Consider the following 21,428-nt stretch of genomic DNA (forward strand, 5'->3'; position numbering starts at 1 on the left):
TGTTACCCTCTCAACAAACAGTATATTTTACCAAACCCCACTTATAATAAGAACTTCCACAACTTACCAAAGACTCTTAATGCTTGTGACCAGTAACATATCTAGCACCTCAGTGCCAGGGCCGGGCTGACCTTGAAGCCCAATAAATTTGTTTTTTCCTCCTGGAGTTTTCAGCCAGTAAAATCAGTGCAGAGAAATCCGGGTGCAGGAAAACCAGATCATTAATAGGGCCATGTGTATCTTCTCTGAAAATTGTGTTTTTCTTGCCAGATGATGTGAACATATATTCAGAAAGATTAGAATGGTCTCTTTCTTATTATTTTTTGTTTTTCAGTCTGGAACATAAAGTGAAGGAGATTGTGCACAAGCTATTCTGGGACAGACTGCGGGATCAGCTCTCTGCAAATCCTCCAGACCATAGTCAAGCAATCAAACTTCTGGAAGAAATCAAGGAGGCAAGTGAAACCTGGGAGCTTTGTGTGTGTGTGTGTATGTGTATGTGTATGTGTATGTGTATATAATATATTATTATAGATTCTGCACATTCAAAGACTCTTGTTGGCTGATGGTCTGATATCTAACAAACAACCAGTAGAAATGCTCCACATGGAAATCAACATTGTTGAGTATATTTGATATAAAAACTTTATTTCCCATTTTTCAGGATTCGGTATAGGTTTATTATCTGCCCATGGCATCATATTAAATCAGAATACACTGAATTAAGCAAGTGACCTCGTATAAAGTGACATCAGTCCAAGGTAATGGCTCATTTCGCTTCCTTGAATGAGCTCGAAATACAGATGATGTTGTAATAAGCTCCTGATAGAGCGGTCCGTAGTAATAATTTGACTGTGTTCGGACGCTCTTTAGGCCGATGAATCGTTTGACTAAGTGGGAACTCTCTGTACTCTTAATCGGCCACCTTAATCAAATCAATAATCAATAACGAACATAAGCAATACCTTGATCAACATAACACTTAACAATTAATCCAGAGTACATTTCGGCGAACCCTGACCTTTCAGTCAGGAATAACCACACCAGTTTATTGCAAAGTTAGTGAATTTATTTCCCTATATTAACAAAGCTAGCACAATATAAATGTGTCTCAACACCAAATGATAAACGTAAATGAACATTAATAGCTGTCCATAGCGGCGAAACAAGTGCAATCTATGCAGCATTTGAATAACAAGGCATTCGATAATAGCAATGCAAATCACTAATACTATGATCTGTAATGAACTTATTGCATACATTGGTCAGCATAGCAAGGTCTCAAATTGCATCGTGCGACAAAAGGAATCCTCGTCTAACCTCAAATTAGCATCGGCATGTGGGACTTCATGCAAAAACAATTTAGCAACATTAATTTAGAAAACTCCTAACTAGGGACCTTATCAAAATCAGCAGTTGGTTACCTAAAAGAAACACAATGCAATTGTACAATTTCCTTTCATATTTACCAATTACGATCAGCAATCAAGGAAGTCTTCGTCTCACAGGTACCGTTTCTCGATCAGCATGGGTACCGTCTCGATCGACATGGGACGGGGCAAAGGGGCAGGGGTGGACGGGGCAATTGCCTCACGGCGGCAAGGTAAAACTATTACTTCATGCAAAGGGACAAATCAAAGTTAAAGTATCTAGGGCCAGAATCATTTAAAGTCTCTTTCTCTCGATTAGAGAAAGCATCAAAGTCTCTCAAAATGGCGTCGCAGCAAAGTGGGCCATAATAGCTACGAAGTCTGCAAAATGGCGGGTATCGAGCTGGAAATGGCTGCAATGGCGGGTAATGGCTACTTTCTTCTCGTGCACCTGATTTTTATAGACAACAGTTCGAATCCAGTAGGGTCTTCCATTGGAGGGTTCATAGGTTAGCTTCAAATTGTCCAATCAAAAACGACAGTTCTCAAGCCTTTACTTAAGCATACATTATCCTTGGAGATGGGTACGCAAGTTGCAACATTGTATACCAATTAGCTCACTTTCAGAGCCTCCATTGTCCGCACCTGCAAATCGACCTTGGAGTAAAGAGAAAATATGCCAGGCTGGCACGAAACCTTAAGATAAGCATGTGAACGGTTTCTGTGGAAAAGTACAGCTTCAAGCAAAAATACACGTTTATTAGCACAGTGGAAAAATACGAGCATCTAAACCGTGAGACCAGGCAACTAGGCCAAAGCCTCCGCTAAAGTAATGCTAAGCTAAAGCATTTCAAACAAGCAAATCGTAGCACACGTTTATGATTATGTCGGATTAGTGCAATTCTAATACACCACGTTATATAAAGCACGCTTATAAATGTTGGCAAACTACTCTAAGGGCACATTTTGTCCCCGTACAATCTTTATTAGTTCGGTTAAAGTCACACATGATTATTGCAGCACTACGTTTAAGCTCTAATAAATCAAAACCTTCATTTTCTGCTTCATCAATCCCTCCTCTGATGACTACTAGTCATCACACAAATCATGCCCACAAATTTTATTCCATTAAAATTCTGTCAGTTCTCTTTTCCTTTTAGTTCCCCTAGTTTGCGCTTTGTATTCTTCTGCCATTCTTTTCATAATTTTCTCTTCTTTTCTTCTTTTAAGTCTTTCCATAATCATTATTATTCCCCTTTTTATTCCCCAAATTCCAAATATGCAAATTATAACTATTAAAATTCCCTCTATTATTTTTAGCAATATTCCATTCCAAATTCCCCCAATCCAATGTCCCACTGAAGCAAGTCCTTTTCCAACCTTCTCCCACACTCCTGGTTCTTTCAGTTCCTTCAAATCTGCACTCTCTTTTGTTAGATTAGCAAGCATAGTTTTAATTTTCACACTATTGTCAGGAATATAAGTACAACAGTGTCGTGCACCAAGCATTTTGCAAACACCACCATCCTTTGCTAAAAGAATGTCTAAAGCAAGCCTATTTTGAAGAGTCATAGCTCTTTCCGCTGCAAGTTCAGCATCTATCAGGATTATAGCACCTGAAAACTTTGTCAACATGTTATCCACTATAGTAGACCACTTTCGTATTTTGATGGAATTTAACACAACTCCCAATGAAGGAATCATGGCTCCAAATATATCTCCTACCACAGCAGCTGCGGTCTCTCTTTTCTGGATACGATGGGATCCAGATGTCTTTTGAATCATCGATAGGTCATCCAGTTGATAAACCTTTGGGAACACTATACCCAAATAACATCTCCCCCACCATCCCTTTGGAAGACGATAATAGGCATTGTACCCACAAATGTAATATACACCTGGAATGACAGGGTCAAGTCCGTTCATCATGAATGTCCATTTGGCCTTAAAGATAAACGTATGTTTACACTCACTCGCCCCTACAAAAATATTGTCATAATAAGATTCACCTCGATATATACAAAATTTCCCTACATGCCAAGCATCTAAAGCTATTTTCCCTTGTGTCTTTATTGCAGCAAAATCATAATTATCTACTGAAGCCCTCTTATGTAGCTCTTTTTCTAATTTCGCATTCATTTGTGCCCTTCTATCATCTGTGCGATCTAAAAAGCTTATCTCTACTGCAGAGAGCGAGCAGGTAAGATTTTCCCTATGAGCGTGAGCCGTTTCAAAAGGTTGCATTGGCTCGAAAAATTCCCTCATTATCTTAGCATCCCAATCTTTAGCAATCTGGTTTAGCTGCGCTATTATAGGAACATAAGCAAAGGTAACATCATAATTCGAGTAAAAATACTGTATGTTAGTTTGACCATAAAATCTAGACATTACTATACTACATGTAATCCCGTATGTAAGAGGCATGTGGTGATAAGTCACCCCTTCCTTTACTGAGGTCGGTATTTGTGTACACACATAACAATCCTTCGCATCCATAGTCTCAACATATTCTGTTAGCAAGCGATAGAAAACATTATACGAAAGTTCTTTCTTATCATGCAAGAGACTCTCATCCAATGCTAGTCTTTTCAATGCGGTTAGTTCAGTGACAGTGACAGGAGCAAGAGTAGAAGCATCAATTGTCTCATTCTCACCCTTACCATGCATTCCAAGTACAATTGCCATTATTATTAGTACACATGCAATTATTAAGCCTATACACACATATTTACAATATTTCTTTCTACTGTTTTGCGTCATGATCTGTATAGAATCAGAGAGCTAGAAGCACCTATAAAGAAACTATTTAGCAATTCAGTTACAAAGCTGAACGAGCGCAATGTTCACACCGTCTTCTTCAAGAGGCCAAGTCACTTATCGGTTAGCAGCATTTGTCTCAATTCGGCAATAACTCAGTCTTTATCGGTTTAGCAAATGTCTCATCCGGTTTAGCAATATCTCAGCTGGTTTTAGTACTTTAGATTGTAGCAAACAATGTCATTTTTCACCCTTTCAATCAACACTGTCCATAAAACTTTTCTTTTCTATTGGTATCTCTTCTTCTTCTTCGTTCTCGATGCTTAGAGATACAAACTCGTCAGTCCAATCGTCATTGACTGCATATGCCCATTCAGGACCGGAATATCTTCTGTTCGGTATCCTTTTCCTTTTCAATTTTGCTTCTCTTTTTGATTCTGCTTCGCTGGTACTTTCCTCTTTTGTCAAGTCTTTTTCCTCACTTGAGGTTGGTACCACGACAGACACTTCTTTTCTCTTTCACTTTTGGCCTTTCTCCGTCGTTCAAACCTTCTCCAGTCCTTTGTTTTACTGGCGATATACTTAGTCTCCTCTTTGCACCATGTCCATTTGTCGGACCTACAACCTTTTCTGTAGAAGTTTGAACTGTTTCGTTCTGTTCTGCCTTGTCCCCTCTTTCTGGGGAATCAATCACGTTCTCCTTTTCTTTTTCTGTATCGTCTGCTTCTGGGAAAGCCCTCCTCTGATCAGGCTCTCCTGCCTTTTCACCTTTTTCGAGCCCTTCGTCACCGTTACTTTCGTCAGGCTCTGTATCACTTTCAGCTGCTTCAGGTTCCTTGTCACCTTCAGCTGCTTCAGGCTTTTTGCTACCCTCAGCTGCTTCAGGCTTTTTGCTACCCTCAGCTTCTTCGTCGCTGTCTGAACTTTCTCCTTGGTCTTCCCCAAGTGTGTCGGACTCTTCGCCCTTCAATAATATCTCTCTCTCTCCTGCTTCTGCCTGTTCGCTTTCAGTTCGGTTTTGTTCTGTCTCAGCACTCAGCACTGTTTTATCAGGCACTGGCAGTTTCAGCGCTTCAACTTCCTCATCTGTGGGACACAACACCTTCTTTGTGTGACTGGCGTGGATCCAGTTGGGAACCCCCGCACACTTCACCGCGGTAGTTGTCGTCAGGATCACTTGGAAAGGGCCTTTCCAACGGGGTTCCAGACACGACTTCCTCACGTGCTTCTTTACCACGACCCAGTCACCTGCTTTCAGTGCGTGTCCTGGACCTTGGATCGGTGGCAAGGTGGTTGCTTCCACCTGGTGAGAGAAAGAGCGAACCACGTCAGCCAGACCCTTGCAGTAGTCTAACACCATATCATCTGTAATATTCAAAAGCGCGTTTGCGGGAACTGCAGGAAGTCTCATAGCCCTGCCCATGAGAATTTCGTGCGGGGACAATCCAGTCTTTCTATCAGGAGTGTTTCTCATTGACATTAGCACTAAGGGCAATGCGTTAGGCCATTTCAGATTTGTCGATGCACATATTTTCGCCATTCTTGATTTCAGTGTGCCATTCATTTGCTCCACCAGTCCTGATGCTTCAGGGCGATAGCTACAATGCAGCTTTTGCTCAATGTTCAGCGCTTCGCAGAGTAACTTTATCACCTCGTTATTGAAGTGACTTCCCCTATCTGATTCTAAAGAGATCGGGAATCCGAAACGTGGTATCAACTCCCTCAACAATAGCTTTGCAACTGTAAGGCTGTCATTTCTACGTGTGGGGTATGCCTCAATCCAGTGACTAAAAATGCACACAATCACCAACACATATTTCAGACCTCCATGCACAGGCATCTCAATGAAGTCCACCTGCATACGACTAAAAGGCCCGCTTGCCCTACCAATGTGACTCGCGTTCACAACCGTTCCCTTTCCTGGGTTCATCTGCTGGCAAGTGACACATCGATGGCAAACTGCTTCTGCAGCTTGACGAAATCTGGGGTTAAACCAATCAGTTTTGAACAATCTTATCATGGCATCTCTCCCTAGGTGAGCTTGCCCATGATAAAACCGCGCAAGCTGTGATAAGAGACTGTTTGGCAAAACAAATTTTCCCTCATGTGAAACCCATAACTCGTCTGGTCTCTTTATACATTGTGATTTAATCCAGGAATCTCTTTCATCCTCCCTGACATTATTCTGTAATGCTTTTAGTTCCTCTATTGTATCTACGACCTTCAAGGCAAATGCTTCAGCTGGTTCGAGTTCTGGTTCACTTATTGAATTCCATTCATCTCTGAGTAATATACAGTTCAAGGCACAAAATCTTGCGACTTGATCCGCATATGCATTTCCCAGAGAAACATAGTCCTGTCCTTTCGTATGAGCACTACACTTTACCACTGCAACTTCGGCTGGCACTTGAATGGCGTGTAACAATTCCCTTATTCTCTCCCCGTTTTTCACTGGGGATCCTGAAGAAGTCAGGAAACCTCTCTGTGACCATAGTTGTCCAAAGTCATGCACAATCCCAAACCCGTACTGACTATCAGTGTAAATGGTGACTTTCATCAATGCAGACAATTGACATGCTCTTGTAAGGGCTACAAGTTCTGCTACTTTTGCAGAATAGACCCCTTGAAGCCATCCCGCTTCCAAGACCCCTGTTACAGTGCATACAGCATATCCTGCTTTCAAAATTCCCATCCCATCTCTTAGACATGAACCATCAACAAAAAGAATTTGGTCATTTTCATCAAGTTTAGTATCCTTGATGTCCGGTCGAGGTTTTGTGCAAAATTCAGTCACCTGAAGGCAGTCATGCTCGACGTCTTCAGCGTTCTCAATTTCAGCATTTTCTCCAGGGAGCAAGGTTGCTGGGTTCAACGTAGTGCCCCTTTTCAGCTGCACATTCGGTGAGCCCAGAATTATCGTTTCATACCTTGTGAGTCTTGCTCCGGTCATGTGTTGCGTTCGGGAGCGGGTCAAAAGTATCTCAACTGAGTGAGGGACCATGACTGTTACTGGGTGTCCCATCACTATTCCTTCACTCTGAGTGAGGCTGATACCAACTGCTGCTACGGCGCGCAAACACCCTGGGAGTGCTGCTGCGACCGGATCCAAAGTAGCTGAAAAATACGCTACTGGTCTGTTTACGCCACCATGGGCTTGGGTCAAGACAGACAAAGAAAATGCATCACGTTCATGGCAAAACAATGTGAAAGGCTTTGTGTAATCAGTCATACCTAAAGCTGGAGCCCTGCACATGCACTCTTTCAATTCAACAAAAGCATCCATCTCATCTCCTTTCAGCTCAATTTGATCCAAGGCATCCTTCTGGGTCAGTTTCAGTAAAGGCTTCGCTAGAGTGGAGAAGTTGGGAATCCACTGGCGACAATAGCCCACCATTCCCAAAAACTTCCTCACCTCCCTCCTCGTCTTTGGTGGACTCATTTGAAGTACACTTGTTATTCTTTCCTTCATTATTTTCCTTGACCCTTTCTCTATCTGGTGACCCAAGTATTTCACCTTCTTCTGACAGAACTGCAACTTGGAAGGAGACACCTTATGTCCATTCCTTCCCAAATGGTTCAACAGAGCAATGGTATCGGCTGTGCAGCCACTTTCTGTCTTTGATGCAACCAGTAAGTCATCAATGTACTGTACTAGGGTTGACTCGAATGGCAATTCTAATGCTTCCAAATCTTTCTTTAGAATCTGATTGAAGATTGACGGTGACTCAGAAAACCCTTGAGGAATTCGACACCAACTGTACACTCTGTCTAAGAATTTGAAACAAAAGAGAAATTGGCTGTCCTCATGAAGAGGCACCGAGAAGAACGCTTGTGACAAATCAATGACTGAGAACCATTCGGCATCGCAAGGGACTTGAAACATTATCACAGCTGGATTCGGTACTACTGGGCAGCATTTGACTATGATGTCATTTATTTTCCTCAAGTCCTGCACGAGTCGGACCTTTCCACTCGGCTATATTAGTCCCATTATTGGTGAATTACATGGACTGCTTAACACTTCTTTCAGTACTCCCTGTTTTACAAATTCGTCAATAAGTTGAGCAACTTTCATGAGGGTATCTTGTGGCATGTGGTATTGTGGGGTCTGGGGAAAGATTGCATTGGGCTTTACAGTCACTTTCACTGGTTCCACTCCTTTCATCAATCCCACCTCTTTCCCTGTCATGTCCCACACTTCCTTTCCGACTGTTTCCCGTAATTCGGCTGGAATATCTTCTTCAGTTATCATCGGGAAAAGGCAAATCAGAGGATACTCTTCATCGACAGTTTCCATCTCATCCCCCTCTACGCTGTCCTCTTCTTCCCCATCACTGCTCGTCTGGATTGTTATTCCTTCGTTCGAACACATGATTGAACAACCCAATTTGCACAACAAGTCCCTCCCTAACAGTGCTATCGGGCTTGAGTCACATACCACAAACTGATGTACCCCTTGATAGTTACCGATACTGACTGGTACCGGATCTGTTATTGGGTTCGTCAGGTGCCTGTTTGCTACTCCCACCACCTGAACTGTCCTCCCTGAGAGTGGCAAATTTGGTACTTCACTGCTCTTAACAGTTGAACGTGTGGCTCCTGTGTCAACCAAGAATGAAACACGATGACCCATTACTCTTCCCTCTACGTACGGACCCTTTTGATCAACTTCCAAGGATGCTGCAAGCACACAATCTCCTTCTTCTTCTGAACTTTCACTCTCCCATACATTGTTTATTCCACTCTCACTGTGTAATGGGAACTGTTGTACGGTGCCATTTGTACTCATTACCTGACCCGAGACCTGTGGAGGAACCATCACTTGCTGCTGACTCATTGGTGCCAAGGGTATTTGCATTTGCTGATTAGGTACCATGGGTAACTGCTGTTGCATTGGCTGCATTTGCGTCATCTGCATACGAGGCATCTGCATCTGCTGCGGCTGCATAGGTTGTAATCCCTGCAATTGATTTATGGTCTGAAAATTTGGGCTTGGACCTCTCATTTTCGGTCCCCTCATTGTCTGAAATGCATTGACATCATTGTTTTGCTGACCAACGCCTGCACCTGCTCCTGCACCTTCCTGCACCACCATCGGGCACTCGCGTTTCCAATGACCGACAATTCCGCACACGTGACACGGCATCACCTTCTTCATTGCCTGCACACCAGTCACAACAGTGTTCAAATCCGGACCATTATTCGCAAAACCTCCTCTGCCTCTGCCCTGTGGCTGAAACGCCATGTTTCCCTGCAACTGCGGCTGCGGTTGCCGCACCTGCTGTTGGAACCCTTGCATCCCTTGCAAACCTTGTAAACCTGTCTGAGCTGCTTTAAGCTGCATCATCATCACCTTCTCTTTCAACCTTTTCTGTTTCACTTCAATTTCGTCGCTACAGTATTTCGCATAATTCAACACCTCATCAATCGGTTTCGACTGCCAGCAAATCAAATGCAACTTTATCATTTGACTTATTTCCGGTCTCAGCCCTTCCACAAATCTAAACACAAAATGAAGCATGTCCTTCGCCTCTATTGTCTCTGTGCCACTGTAGTTCTTAAACGCCTTTAACAACCTCTCATAGTAACTATGAATCGACTCTTTAGCCTCTTGGGCCGTTCGATCAATCTTCTGCCAATCCACATTTTTTGCGGCAACTTTCGTCTTCAAATGCTCAATCACCTTGTAGTACAAGCTCATCACCATAGGTGATGGTGCACCTGTCTCCCTGTCTCTTTCTGGTTCACTTGTCGGCCAACCTACAGCTCTTTTGCAATCCTCCCACAAATCTGCCGGAACCACAATCTCAAAGAGAGTGTTCAGATCTTCCCAGAGACATTTTGCAAGCTTCACAAACCTGTCGGTCTGCTGATACCATTCAATCGGTTTCTCTCTCAGTTTGGGAAAATCGTCCGTAAAAGACTGAATGTCACTTCTGTGCCATGGTACATGTATTAATTTTCCCCCTGCTGTCTCCCTCATTGGCAACATGGTTACTGTCTCGCTGCTTTGTGGTCTTTTCTCATTATGCTCTGTAGCACTGTCCCTCCTCTTTTCCTTTCTCTTTACCCACCTGCTTTCCCACTTGTCTAAACACCTCCACACTTGTGCACTCTGCAGCAATTCCCTAAGGTGTGCCTTCATGCCTGCTGACCTCATGTGTTCAAAATCTGTGGTTCCAAAATCCAACCTGTAGCTTCTGCTCAAGTGTTTCATCTTGTCTATGTCAACCCCGTTTCTGTCAGCTGCTTCCTGCAAGCTTTTATGTACCTTGTTCACTTCCTTCGTAATCCTGGGACATAGATACCTCAGCTCTTCTTCCGTGTAGGACTCTAACCTATTCACACCCATAGTCCCTTCCACCAATTTTTGTGCTTCCATGTTCAACCTGACCCTATTCATATAGTCTTCTCCTTTCCCACTGGCTGAACTTTGTGTGGAATTTAGACTGTTGAACCATTGTGTCAGCTGTTGCGCATTCACCCCCATCAGTGTAGCGTTCACATCGACTGCCATTGATGGTTGCGGCAACTTTTCAGTATTCGATGTTAAAGGTATTATCAGTGGGGGACTCGACCTCACCAGTGTCGACTGAGCACATACGGGACTAAACTCCATCAATGATCCAGATCCAGTTGGCTGAGCCGCTATCGGAGTTATCCCTGGAGTGTTTTCTATGCACCTCCTCTCTGTCCCATTCTGCAGCATTGATCCCTGACCGCTCATACCTAAGTTAGGCTGACTATACAAAGGTACCGGTGGACCTACAGTAATGGGTAGTGATATCGCATCTGGATTCTGTCCATTCCCCATGTTCTGAGGCATATTCATGCCCACACCATGGGTCATCATTGCCGGCATGCCCATCTGGCTCCCCGTCATCTGAGTATGTGCGTTTCCCCCTTGTATCTGCTTTTGAGGCATCAAAAAGTGGGTTGATTCGCCTTGTGACACTGTCTGGTTGTGACCATTCTGTACTCCCCCCCCCCCCCCCCCCCCCCCTTACGGTTGGATCTAGAATCATTCCTGCACTATTATCACTGTTGTAGTACCCTGGCATCTGCGGCTGATAATTTTCTGCTGGTTTCAACACGGGCACATCTGGATATATTCTCCTAACCTGCGGTATCTGCGGGGTGAACAATAAACTCGGGTCCCTAGACCCCGATGATGCTCCTGAACTCTGAGTTTCACTGTTCTGTACCGATGCCGGAGGGGCAGAACTGGTACTTGGACCTTGTCCATTCTCTGCATAAGGTGGTGGACGGTCGTTCAGCAATTGCATTATTAACTCCTCATCCTCTAACTCCTCCTCTCTTCTCATCTTTTCCTCGTCCTCTCTATCCTTGGAACACTTCCTGTCTGTCTTACAGGTAGCTTTCTTACCTGTCTCCTCTTCTTCCTTAGTAATTGCGGGGAACAATTTTATCCCCTGCAATACATCTGACCTCCACACCTTCTGTGCATTATCCCACCTAGCGTCCGCTAGTGTCTTTTTTCTACCTTTCTCATCCTGGTCTCAAACTTCTTCTGCTGTTGCTGTCTGGCCATTAGTTCCCAAATCGCTAGAGCCTCAAACTGGGCTGGCCTTGGAGGTACCTTCATGTCGTACATCGTGAACCTCAAATTCTCTAGGATCCTTATATTGAATGTCCCATGTATCGGGAACGCTACGCTCCCATGTTTCTCTGTCAGTTTGTGCCATTGCTTTAACCAAAGACACGGAGCTACCCCCTTCTCTTCCATTACAATGTAAGCTGGTGTACCCTCAGGCGGCGTCTCCTCTCCTACGCTCGCTTTAATGTAAGACTCCCTCTTCATCGCGCTCCTGAATGCTTTAAAGAATTTCATTTTCTCGTCTTTTATTTCACAAAGTTTGTAATCAATAGGTGACTTTAATTCCCGAAATACTCTTCGCTTGCCTTTCCCCTTCCAATCGAGCCCCACGGACTGCGTCCAATCCGTGCGCGACCCTTCTCTGCAACCAACCTATCCCAGCGCGGCTCCTAGTGACGTCACACTCACACACACTGCGGCTGACAAAGCCTCGCGGCTAGTCCTCCTTCACTCACCTCTTTTCGTAACAACTTTTTGCATGTATCGCGAGCTACCAAAAAATAAAACAGATCTGTCGGTTTACTACAGGAAGGGTAACACAGTCGCTTCAGGACCTTAGGGACCTTTCACTAGCCTCGGCCGCTATTCCGTCTTTCTCAGTCCCCACGTTCGCAAGCAAATCGGACCCGCAGACCTACTCTCAACTTGTCAATGATCTATTCTAGTGCACTTAGAATCTTGTCAAAGCCCGAAGTCGAAGTTTCTTTCACTCCCTAACACACATACCGACTCGTTGACCACGCCCGATCAACCTACTAAACCGCCCAGACCACAACATGGATCAACATACTCCGGAGTCTCTTGACCTCGCAGGGCCCGTCTCAACAACCACAACCACGTGGACCTTTTTATGCACAAAGCGCCACACGCACATGAAGTTCGACGACTCCCCTACTCTCACACTCGGAACCGCACCTCCGCTATTTCTATGAAGTTCGACGACTTCTCTACTTCTACACTCGGGGTCGCACCCCCGCTATCCTTTAAAAGAAAAAAATCCTCGCAACCTTTTCACACACCCTGCGGCAATAAGCTGTGCAAGCGCAAAACCCTAACTTCACTCAAACCATCACTAGTACCGCCAACGCTGTTTCCACACCTCCGTTCTCTCCATTCGCAAGCTCCGAGATCCCGGGAAAGTCGCGGTGGACCTAGCCCATCATCATTCTGTCAATCTGTTTTACCCAAGAAAAATCTAATTCAACTTCTCGAATGGGGTCTCAAAATGCGTAACCGTTAATTCAACACCATGTACTCTAGGAGTACAGGGTCCCAAAAGACGAAACCGTCCTCTGCTACCATCTACTGATAGAGCGGTCCGTAGTAATAATTTGACTGTGTTCTGACGCTCTTTAGGCCGATGAATCTTTTGACTAAGTGGGAACTCTCTGTACTCTTAATCGGCCACCTTAATCAAATCAATAATCAATAACGAACATAAGCAATACCTTGATCAACATAACAATTAATCCAGAGTACATTTCGGCGAACCCTGACCTTTCAGTCAGGAATAACCACACCAGTTTATTGCAAAGTTAGTGAATTTATTTCCCTATATTAACAAAGCTAGCACAATATAAATGTGTCTCAACACCAAATGATAAACGTAAATGAACATTAATAGCTGTCCATAGCGGCGAAACAAGTGCAATCTATGCAGCATTTGAATAACAAGGCATTCGATAATAGCAATGCAAATCACTAATACTATGATCTGTAATGAACTTATTGCATACATTGGTCAGCCTAGCAAGGTCTCAAATTGCATCGTGCGACAAAAGGAATCCTCGTCTAACCTCAAATTAGCATCGGCATGTGGGACTTCATGCAAAAACAATTTAGCAACATTAATTTAGAAAACTCCTAACTAGGGACCTTATCAAAATCAGCAGTTGGTTAGCTAAAAGAAACACAATGCAATTGTACAATTTCCTTTCATATTTACCAATTACGATCAGCAATCAAGGAAGTCTTCGTCTCACAGGTACCGTTTCTCGATCAGCATGGGTACCGTCTCGATCGACATGGGACGGGGCAAAGGGGCAGGTGTGGACGGGGCAATTGCCTCACGGCGGCAAGGTAAAACTATTACTTCATGCAAAGGGACAAATCAAAGTTAAAGTCTCTAGGGCCAGAATCATTTAAAGTCTCTTTCTCTCGATTAGAGAAAGCATCAAAGTCTCTCAAAATGGCGTCGCAGCAAAGTGGGCCATAATAGCTACGAAGTCTGCAAAATGGCGGGTATCGAGCTGGTAATGGCTGCAATGGCGGGTAATGGCTACTTTCTTCTCGTGCACCTGATTTTTATAGACAACAGTTCGAATCCAGTAGGGTCTTCCATTGGAGGGTTCATAGGTTAGCTTCAAATTGTCCAATCAAAAACGACAGTTCTCAAGCCTTTACTTAAGCATACATTATCCTTGGAGATGGGTACGCAAGTTGCAACATTGTATACCAATTAGCTCACTTTCAGAGCCTCCATTGTCCGCACCTGCAAATCGACCTTGGAGTAAAGAGAAAATATGCCAGGCTGGCACGAAACCTTAAGATAAGCATGTGAACGGTTTCTGTGGAAAAGTACAGCTTCAAGCAAAAATACACGTTTATTAGCACAGTGGAAAAATACGAGCATCTAAACCGTGAGACCAGGCAACTAGGCCAAAGCCTCCGCTAAAGTAATGCTAAGCTAAAGCATTTCAAACAAGCAAATCGTAGCACACGTTTATGATTATGTCGGATTAGTGCAATTCTAATACACCACGTTATATAAAGCACGCTTATAAATGTTGGCAAACTACTCTAAGGGCACATTTTGTCCCCGTACAATCTTTATTAGTTCGGTTAAAGTCACACATGATTATTGCAGCACTACGTTTAAGCTCTAATAAATCAAAACCTTCATTTTCTGCTTCATCACTCCCAAGATTAGTTTTCTCTGTTTCACTCACTGATGGCATTATCACTTTGGTGGGCCAGTGTGAGCCACAAAATGCCACATCAGGAACCTTCTCCCACCCTCCCCCACACACCTAGAGCGAGAGAGCAGTAAGAGAAGTAAGAGGGAAACTCATAGATGACTACAAGGAAAGGGAAAAATCGACATGCATGAATACATTCAGGTATGTTACATTGCTGACTATTTTTATTGCACAAAAGGTAGTGTTACAAAATCTATATTTCATGAGAATAAAGTCAAGCCGCCTGTAAATTGTGCTTATGAATTTTCGATTTCATCCACTGGGAGATCTAGCTTCAGTCTGGTTTCCTTCCCATCAGCTAATTAGTCTCTAAGCATAACCGTGCATTCAGATAAAGAACACTTTAGACTTGGCTGCTGAGCTTCACACATTGTTTTTCATTTGAGTGTCTTTTCCGTGTAATAGTCTCATTGTAATGAAGGCCTTTTGTTATTTGAACATTGCAGATAGACAAATCTTAGTTCTACATAGAGAATGTGCTTTTCATCATAGCTGAGACTAAAAGGCACAGACGGAAATAAAGGGGAGGGAGGGTCTGACCAATTGGGGGAAGAGGGGGGTGGCCGACCTCAAGACAAGGGGCAGTGAGTGAGTGGCTTGGGAGGAAAGGCAGAGAAAATATAGAAATGTATCTTTACCAAAAGACAAGCATATGTATGCAAGTCCCATTTACTCTGTTAGACATATGACAGAGTAAATGCTCTCTAAACATTCTCCTGCCAGTCACTTGTGTAGTTTTGAAAATTCATATTTTGCAGTGTGAATCTTTCTGGATTCAGAAGCTGTGCTTTAACCGCTATCTAGTGGCTGGGTCCGGAACTCTCTTCTTGGGCATCAAGTGTTTTCACTATTTGCTGCCTAGTCCAACCTTCTCCTGACGTCGGACAGCTACCTCGGAAGGAAGCTATCTTCAGATTATTTTTTCTGCAGTTGGATCCAGAAGCATTGCTTAAAGCTCTTAAAACATCAAACGACAAAATAAAGAAAACAACGGATCATCAAAGCAAAATCCAAGTTCCGGAGGAAAAAAAACATCACCATAGCAGAAGGAAAGGAGTCTTGTAGAAGCCATTCACAGATTTCCACCAAAAGACACCAAAGTAGGAGGCATGTGAGTGGCCGATGAGAAGGCTGGTGAATGCATGAGTGGATTGGTGCCTTTACACTGAGGGAGATGGAGAACATACATTTCCTATTTTGCCACAAGTATGCCCATAGGGACTGCCACCAGGAGTGTTATCTCTGCCTACCGAGAGACCACAACAGCAAGGGCTGTGAGGCTTGCACAGAGTTCAAGCCCAAAACACAGGGATCAAGGGAGAAGCAAAGGCAGGCATATTACGCCATGCAGGGGCAGAAGGAACTCCATCACTGAGAGACCTTGGGCTGTCGACTGAGGAGGAGGACAACACTGATGAAGAGGGGGAAGGCTCAGATGTAAAAAAAAAAAAAAAAAAAGAGCTCAATCGGGAGCACAAAAATTGCAAAGAAAAACATGGAAAGGTAATTCTAAAGAATACAAGGCGTAAGCAAGCTGAGAACTGTGGACTCCTAAACCCAAAAGATTGTCTTGGTGCTGTAATTCTTGCAGACGAAAGGCAAGTTGAGGTTGAAAGAGCCCATTGTATCGCACACCAAGGCTGCTGGAGGAGGCTGAAACTCTGAAAAGAAGCCAGGGACAAAGGATGACAGAAGTTGAGACAAGCCGAAGTTGACAACATGTTGATGCCGAAAATTAGGCCACCAGCCATGGTCGATGTGAAAAAGGCACGCTCCAAATCAAGGGGGGAAAAAAAGAGGCACCTCAAGACCGAAATGGCAGTGATCCTTCAAAAGAAGAAGGACTTTGACTCTGACCTCAGAGAGTTCCATATCCCATCAAGACTTTGGACAGAAAACGTACAGGAGGAGAAAGGCAGCGGGGAATTGAAATCCTCATTAACTCCAGAGCCACAGGACCTCACAGCTGATTGTCCAGAAGAGGGAGTAAACACATCTGTTGAGTCCTTCGCCTCTGGATGACATTGCCATGTAGAATTAAATTGTCAGGAGGGCGGCAGACCATTATGGGTCTATTTGGAGGAAGAATAGTCGCAGACTTGTTTTTTTTTTTTCCCTCGTCTCTCCTACCCTCACAAAGCAAAAGCCAGTGCTTCAAAGCATTCTGGACTGGGGAGAGAAACTTTTAAAAAGCCAGCAACCTTTATGTCAGTGACACCCAGGGTGAAGAAGAAATATAGCCATTCTTCGAAAGATCCTGCTTACATATGGAGCAATGCAGTAACAGACTCCATCATTTTGGCCACCACTAGAAAAAGAATGAATGTGCCAACTACTTCTGGACCATCCCCAGACAAGAAAGCAAAAGAATAGTAGTTGTGGGGTAGAAGTTCATTGGAGACGGGGGCTGCCGCAAAATGGCTGCAAATTCTAATGCTCTGTTAAACAGATGTGCCCACGCTGAGAGAAGATGGCAGAACTGATAAAACATCTGCCAGAGCTGTACTAGAAGAGAGCGAACTCTCTTGGGAAAGAATATTGCAAACACGTGCTTAAAATCGGCACTAGGTGCCCCATACGCAGTGAGTAGACAACTGGTGTCAGGAACAACATTGAGAAGACCTGCCTGGCTGTGGATTTCAGGCTTCAAGAATGAAGTCCAGGCCAACACACAATTCAACAGGGAACACTGCAGCAAGTAACAAGGGACGGCGACACAGCAAAGTCGATGGGAGTCCTGCTTTTTACAGGCCGAAAGAGAATTACCTCCCTCCGGACTCCCCAGCCCCAACAAAGGCTGATATGAAATGAGAGTTCTCAAGCCATAACAGCACATCAGGCCTTCCAGCACACAAATCATGCACCTAGAAGGGTGAAAATACTTTCTGGCCATGCCCTATTCAAAGCTGTCTTGGATGCACCCACTGAGTTATCCCACATTTGCACTACCTTCAGAAAATAAAGAAAAATGTGCTTCTTATGTGATCAGTCCAGGCTTGGCTGTGCTCTACACTGACCCAGCTGCTCATTATGCTCATGTAATAAAACTATTCTGCACTCCTGTACTACTCATACAATAGTCTGCTACGCAAGTGCTACATTTACCTCTGCCTGCACAGAAACTGAGAGGGCTCAGACACGCAGGACGGGCATCGCACCCCACGTTAGATCATGTGATAAAAAGTGCTTCTTCTGTGTGTTGAGTTATGTTATGTGTAATAAAGCGAAACTTGGGTTCTTTTGCTTATTGTCGCAAATAGTGTTGACCGTATTCTTGCTGCAGTTTCCTCAGGTTGTTTAACCCTAAAACCAATTTTTAAGTATTTTCTTAAAAGCCCCACTTGTTAACTACTATGGGTGTTTAAAGCTGTGACGGAGTCGAGGAAGGGGATGAAAGTGATGGCAGCAAAAGGGAGCTGTGCAGCCAGCCCATGAAAATAAGTAGACTTGGAATAAATATAGCCAATGATTGGCAGAGCATACAAGAAGGCAGTCACGGAGGAAAAAGGACGACTCAAAGTACATGTTCAAGTCACTATATCTGTGGAAAAGAGTCTGAATGTTATTTCTGAGCTTAGAACGGCTGTGGGATAAAATGGTGTCCTATTCTTTATTTAAGGCAGAAATTAAAAATTAATAAAAATAGAATTGCATGAGGGTGATTTGGAAACTTTCAACACTAGAAAGCACGTACAATTTGTTGATGAATCACTTACTTCCTTAAGAGATCAAGTGTGTCGTATTAGACATCTGAGACTGCATATAAAACAAGCCCTAAGCTTTGAAGAACAACCTAATGTATGCTGTGAAACATAGTGTTTTTGCTTCCACTGAGCCAATGAGAGAGCAGCAACAACCACACTGATGTTTATTTTGCATTTTTAAAAGGTTTGTACTCAAGTGAACATAATTAATTACATGTAAAGTGGCTAAACTGAAAGCCCCGATCATCTTTGTTTTTTTTTTTTTTTTTTTTTTTAAATAAAACCTAACAAAGTCTTAGAAAGTAATCATACATTCACAAACGTTGAATCATCTCTCAACGTAGAAATCAGTTTTCCGGGCTGCCATACAACCCAAGCGCTGGTGAGGAAAGCATATGAATTGCCTGGAGATAGTGAGCTAGCTAATAAAAATAAATATGAGATTTACAGGCCTGTTTTCAATTGTTTGCACAGCTGCTCCCCCTGCCTTTGTATTGTAAGCACGCAAAGAAAATGGTACTTTCCTGAAACTCATGCAATAGCAAAAATTAGTGCACAGAAACAAGCCTCAGTGCACACAAGTGAAAGGTTACAAGTAATATGGCCATGCTCCATAGGAGGGAGCAACCGTCAAGAAGGAAGGATGTAAAGGGAAGATTAAACACTTGCAAGCAAGTCTCTGAAAGGGCACTCGAACACTGAAATGAACAGCAATGGGTGGGCTGTAAGCCCACAAAGTATATACAATATGACACAATGAGACAGCGCAAGCGCTGTCCAGCTGAGACCCTAAAAAGGAGAAGGAGAATAGAGACTGCTACGGAGTGTTCCAGACCCAACCACTAGAGGGTGGAATAATGCACAGCATGTGAATACAAAGCTGCAAAACTACTTCTGTCGGTAAGTGTAAGGAAATGCCTCCTTGGCATGGTTACCCCCTGACTTTTTGCCTTTGCTGATGCTAAGTTATGACTTTAAAGTGTGCTGGGACCCTGATAACCAGGCCCCAGCACCAGTGTTCTTTCCCTAAACTGTACCTTTGACTCCACAATTGGCACAACCCTGGCACTCAGGTAAGTCCCTTCTAACTGGTACCACTGGTACCAAGGGCCCTGATGCCAGGGAAGGTCTCAAAGGGCTGCAGCATGGTTTATGCCACCCTGGGGACCCCTCGCTCAGCACATGCACACTGCTTCACAGCTGGTGTGGAGAAAATGACTAAGTCGACATGGCTCTCACCTCAGAGTGCCATGCCAACCTCACACTGCCTGTGGCATAGGTAAGTCACCCCTCTAGCAGGCCTTATAGCCCTAAGGCAGGGTGACCTATACCACAGGTGAGGGCATAGGGGCATGAGCACTATGCCCCTACAGTGTCTAAGCCAAACAGACATTGTAAGTGCAGGGTAGCCATAAGAGTATATGGTCTGGGAGTTTGTCAAACACGAGCTCCACAGTACCATAATGGCTACACTGAAAACTGGGATGTTTGGTATCAAACTTCTCAGCACAATAAATGCACACTGACGCCAGTGTGCAATTTATTGTAAAATACACCCAGAGGGCATCTTAGAGATGCCCCCTGAAAACATACCCAACTTCCAGTGTAGGCTGACCAGTTTCTGCCAGCCTGCCCCACACCAGACCTGTTGCTGGCCACATGGGGAGAGTGTCTTTGTCACTCTGTGGCCAGGAACAAAGCCTGTACTGGGTGGAGGTGCTTCTCGCCTCCCTCTGCAGGAACTGTATCACCTGGCGGTGAGCCTCAAAGGCTCACCCCTTTTGTTACAGCGCCACAGGGCATCCCAGCTAGTGGAGATGCCCGCCCCTCTGGCCACTGCCCCCACTTTTGTCAGCAAGGCTGGAGGAGAAAATTAGAAAAACAAGGAGGAGTCACCCACCAGTCAGGACAGCCCCTAAGGTGTCCTGAGCTGAGGTGACCCTTACTTTTCGAAATCCTCCATCTTGTGGTTCGAGGTTTCCCCCAATAGGATTAGGGTTGTGCCCCCCTCCCCAGAGGGAGGAGGCACAAAGAGGGTGTAGCCACCCTCAAGGACAGTAGCCATTGGCTACTGCCCTCCCAGACCTAAACACACCCCTAAATTCAGTATTTAGGACCCCCCCCCCCCCAGAACCTAGGAAACTAGATTCCTGCAACCTTAACAAGAAGGACTGCTGACCTGAAGCCCTGCAGTGAAGACTGAGACGACAACTGCTTTGGCCCCAACCCTACTGGCTTGTCTCACAACTTCGAAGAAAACTGCAACAGCGACACATCCAACGGGGACCAGCGACACCTGAAGCCTCAGAGGACTGCCCTGCAACCAAGGACCAAGAAACTCCTGTGAACAGCGGCCCTGTTCAACAACCTGCAACTTTCCTGCAACAAAGAAACAACTTTAAAGACTTCACGTTTCTCGCCGGAAGCGTGAGACTTTCCACTCTGCACCCGACGCCCCCGGCTCGACCTGCGGAAAACCAACACCTCAGGGAGGACTCCCCGGCGACTGCGAGCCCATGAGTAGCCAGAGATGACCCCTCTGAGCCCCCACTGCAACGCCTGCAGAGCAAATCCAGAGGCTCTCCCCTGACCGCGACTGCCTGTAACATGGGACCCGACGCCTGGAAACAACACGGCAACTGCAGCCCCCAGGACCTGAACGAACCGAACTCCAGTGCAGGAGCGACCCCCAGGCGACCCTCTGCCTAGCCCAGGTGGTGACTACCCCGAGGAGCCCCCCTGTGCCTGCTTGCATCGTTGAAGAGACCCCCGGGTCTCCCCATTACTTCCTATCTAAAACCAGATGCCTGTTTGCACTCTGCACCCGGCCTCCCCTGTGCCGCTGAGGGTGTACTTTCTGTGCCTGCTTGTCCCTCCCCCGGTGCCCTACAAAACCCCCCTGGTCTGCCCCCGAGGACGCCGGTACTTACCTGCTGGCAGACTGGAACCGGGGCACCCCTGTTCTCCATTGAAGCCTATGTGTTTTGGGCACCTCTTTGAC

At 44.8% G+C, this 21,428-nt stretch overlaps 1 protein-coding gene across 2 annotated transcripts in view; it reads left to right on the forward strand.

Annotated features, from left to right (window-relative positions):
• TCP11 (t-complex 11) overlaps positions 1 to 21,428 on the forward strand; it is a 143,664-nt gene that overhangs the window by 62,246 nt on the left and 59,990 nt on the right. For both annotated transcript variants that reach the window (XM_069238812.1, XM_069238813.1), the window contains exon 4: positions 335 to 455. In XM_069238812.1, the coding sequence (XP_069094913.1) occupies positions 335 to 455 (121 nt within the window). The remainder of the gene's footprint in view (positions 1 to 334; positions 456 to 21,428) is intronic.

Source organism: Pleurodeles waltl, chromosome 6 (genome assembly GCF_031143425.1).
Source record: "Pleurodeles waltl isolate 20211129_DDA chromosome 6, aPleWal1.hap1.20221129, whole genome shotgun sequence".
In the NCBI taxonomy this organism is placed as follows: Eukaryota; Metazoa; Chordata; class Amphibia; order Caudata; family Salamandridae; genus Pleurodeles; species Pleurodeles waltl.